The sequence below is a fragment of the Dama dama genome, chromosome 4, assembly GCF_033118175.1.
Source record: "Dama dama isolate Ldn47 chromosome 4, ASM3311817v1, whole genome shotgun sequence".
Lineage (NCBI taxonomy): Eukaryota > Metazoa > Chordata > Mammalia > Artiodactyla > Cervidae > Dama > Dama dama.
In genome coordinates, this window is record NC_083684.1 from 53,637,524 (window position 1) to 53,641,233 (window position 3,710).

Genomic DNA, 3,710 nt, shown 5'->3' on the forward strand with positions numbered 1-3,710 from the left:
TTGGCTGACGCTGGGCCCCTCCTGACCTCTTATATGATAATACAAGATACCAACCCCTCAGCGACTTCTTATTCCTTTATCACTTCTGATATCTTAGCATCTCTCTGATCCCCTAGCAGCTCCCTAAGCCTTAGAAGTCCCTAGCCCTTAGTACCTCCTGACCCTTAGGCTCCACCATGTTCCCTGAGCATCCCCATTCCCCCTTTATACCCTTCTGTCCCCTTGGCTGCTCCTGGATCACATACTACCTCCTATGCCCTGTAATCCTGCCTGGCCCCTGGCTTCTCCGTTGCATCTTCACACATCTTTGAATGTCTGTCTTGCTGGCATCTTTGCTGCACTCTCTGCACAAGGGCAGTGGCCACTTCTTCCTGAGTCAGTGCTTGACAAGATAATAGGGGCTCAATAAGCCTTTGTTGGCTGAATGAATAAATACATGTGCCCAAGGAATGCTGTCTCCCTGGTGTTTGCTCCTTAGAACTTCACCGAGTTCACGTCCCACTTGCATGTCCTCTAATCCTTGATCTCCAGCGCCTCCCTTGACCTCTGATCTCTTATGTTCCAAATTTATGGCCTCATAGCATCTCTACTGGAGAAGGCAATGGCAACCCACTCCAGTACTCTTGCCTGGAAAATCCCAGGGACGGAGGAGCCTGGTGGGCTGCAGTCCATGGGGTCGCTAAGAGTCGGACACGACTGAGCCGCTTCGCTTTCACTTTTCACTTTCATGCATTGGAGAAGGAAATGGCTGCCCACTCCAGTGTTCTTGCCTTGAGAATCCCAGGGACGGCGGAGCCTGGTGGGCTGCCGTCTATGGGGTCACACGGAGTCGGACACGACTGAAGCGACTTAGCAGCAGCAGCAGCATCTCCACTTACTTTTCTCCCATGTCTCCTAACTCTCACAATGTCCCCAGATTTCCTTTCTCCCCCCAATCCCATGTTATCATCCCCCAGAGCTATCCCTCTACTTCTCCTCCTCCCAAGACCCCTCATTGCTCTTCTCTTACTCCTCCAGATCCCCCAAACCCAGGTACTCATCAAGGGTCCTTATCCTTAGGAGTCGTAAATTGCAAATTTGAGTTTTCACAAATATGCAGATTAGAATGAAAGTGTTCTCCATGTGTTGGAACCTGGGGCGTTAAAAGTATTTCACAACCCATGAGGACTGGGCTGTGGGCAGATCACAAAACAGACCCTGGACCTACATGGGGCAGAGTCCTTGAAGGTCTCTTACCATCCTACATATGAATCCTGAGAGAGTCTTGAAGTCCCTGGCAGGCCTGAACACCTGGTGTGGGGAGGGGGGGATTCAGAAAGTGGCTATCCACCAAAAAGTGTGGAAAGCATTTCAGTGCTTAACAATCAGCCAGCAGTGTGACTTCTCTGGTAGTCCTGTGGCTAAGATTCTGAGCTCCCAAGGCAGGAGGCCCAGGTTCCATCCTTGTTCAGGGAACTAGATCCCACGAGCCACAACTAAGACCCAGCGTGCATGCTCAGTCATGTCCGACTCTTTGCAGTCCTCCAGGTTCCTCTGTCCATGGAATTTTCCAGGCAAGAATACTGGGATGGGTTGCCATTTCCTACTCCAGGGCATCTTCCCGACCCAGGGATTGAACCAGTCTCTTGCATCTCCTGCATTGGCAGGCAGATTCTTTACTACTGCACCGCCTGGAAAGCCCATGACCTGGTACAGACAAACAAATCAATATTTAAAAAAAAATCAGCCAGCAGGACCATTACTTGTCACGCAGATGCCCTATGGGTATGTGCACGTGTGTGCACACCTAAATCCGTGTGTGTGCCCCCACAGGATCTACACATGTGTCCCCATCCACAGCAGGTACTGTTCCAGGTATGGGCTGACCCAGCCCTGACCACCCTGCTCCCTCCTCCATTCCCAACCCCACATCTGCATGGACTTGGACCCAGACACAAGCAGATGGCAGACAGGGATGGCTTCATAAGAGCTGTATTACAGGGAAGGCAAGATGAGGGCAGGCAGAAACCTCTGTTCTCCTGGGTCTTATAGACTTCAGCAGACCCCACGAACAAGGCCAAGTGAGGGGCTCTGCACTCGTGAGGGCTGGAGATGAGTGATCTCGTAAGGTGTCATTTGCAACTGCAACAGAATCGAAAATTATTGCCAGGGGGTGCCAGGGCTTCAGAGATTTATATTAGGAGGGATTCTAGAAGCCTGAGATGGGGTTGGGGGCTGGGGCTGGGCTCCAAGTTCAGGGGCTAGGCATCCTGGCCTGAGAGTTTGGGGCTGTGGCTTCTTGGAGTTCTTGGGGGTAGAGGGGCAGGTGGGTGGTTTTAGAGGGTGCTCTGGCTAGATCTAGGGCCGCGGGGTCTGTGAGTTTGGATATGTGAGTCCAGGGTGGGCTCAGAGGCCTCCAAAGTTGGGCCTGGAGGCTTCAGAACCTTAATGGGGGCTACTGGAACCAGTTTCTGGGGCCAAGGCTGATGTAGAGGATCTAGAAGAGTGGAGCGTGAGGGCTAGATAGGGCACTCCTGGAATTAGGTCTGGGGTCTTAAGGTCTGGGTCAGTCAGGTTTAGAATCTGGGAGCCCCAGAGTTGGGTCTGGGATCTGATGATCTAGCAGGGTGGGGAAGGACTAGCTTCGGTTCTAGAGGCTTCGAAGCGAGGGGGTTGTTGGCTTCCCATCACCAGGCTAGGCCTGAGGACTACCCTCCCCTGAGGGCGCAGCCTTCTGGTGGGTAGGATTCAGGGAGGTGGGAGGGGAAGCTCCCAGAATGAAGTCTGGGAATCTCAGAGTTGGGTCTGGGAGATCCAAGGGGCATGGGCTTGGGAGAGGGGACGTGGGGGAGAAGGGGGACCTCGGGAACTGCTTCTAAGGCGCTCAGTTTGGGTCAGAGGCTCAGGGGTCTGGGTGGTGGGGCCGGCGGGTGGGCACCTGCAGTAGACCGAGGAGATGGCGTTGGACCAGTCCCCGAAGAGGCCGCGGCGGTACTCCTCCAGGCGCGGGTAGCTACCGGCCGAGAACTTGCGCGACTTGCCCTCCTTGCCGCGACGGGACCACACGGTGAGCTCGCAGCGCTGGCCCACCACGATCGAGGAGATGACGTTCGTCCAGTCCGAGGGCAGGTAGGGCAGGTCGGCGCCCGACTCCAAGGAGAGCACGGCGCCGGCGCAGCAGTTCTCGTAGTAGGGGTCGCTCTTGTCGTAGAGCTTGGCGCACGTGCGCGTCCCGTTGGCGTTCTTCAGGTCGGCGGACGCCGGGCAGGCGCCTTGGACGCCGGGGACGGCCACCAGGGCCAGGGTCAGCAGCAGTGGGCACAGCGGGAACATGGTGACGCTGCGGGGCCCGAGCTCCGGGTCCCTTTTATGCGCCCGACCCGTGGGAAGCCAAAAGCTGCGAGATAAGGGCTTGGGAAGCGAAGGCGAGGGCGCCCGGGAGCAGGGAGACTTCCCAGACTACATCAGAACCCACCGCCGCTGCTTACAGGATGGACTTTATTTGCATAAAATTCAGCCGCTTAAGATGGAATGTAGCAAATGACAGGACCTGTGGCTTGGAATACAGAGTGTAGCATAGGGTTAATAGTTATAGAGGGGAGGAGCTCTTAAAAACTGACATCGAACGGACAACCTACCCCCCTTCCAAATAGGGAGAGGCCCAAAGAGCGGGAGGGGAGCTGGGCCTCCGTGCTGGGCACTATCCTTCCCCCCAGGCAGGCCCTTGGGAA

At 55.4% G+C, this 3,710-nt stretch overlaps 1 protein-coding gene across 1 annotated transcript; it reads right to left on the reverse strand.

Moving 5' to 3' along the window:
- Nucleotides 1–2,240: 2,240 nt before the first annotated feature.
- SYCN (syncollin) lies at nucleotides 2,241–3,312 on the reverse strand. The gene is made up of 2 exons (XM_061140557.1): nucleotides 2,918–3,312; nucleotides 2,241–2,286 (listed from the first exon to the last, which is right to left on the reverse strand). The coding sequence occupies exons 1-2, from the start codon at nucleotides 3,310–3,312 to the stop codon at nucleotides 2,241–2,243; spliced, it is 441 nt and encodes a 146-aa protein (XP_060996540.1).
- Between the last annotated feature and the right edge of the window lie 398 nt (nucleotides 3,313–3,710).

Coding starts and splice junctions, on each gene's coding strand:
- SYCN (XM_061140557.1), bottom strand. CDS start 3,312: ATGTTCCCGCTGTGCCCACTGCTGCTGACCCTGGCCCTGGTGGCCGTC. Junction 2,287..2,917: donor ATCTCCTCGGTCTACTGCAG/GTGCCCACCCGC, acceptor TCTACCCCCAAG/AACTCCAAGAAGCCACAGCC.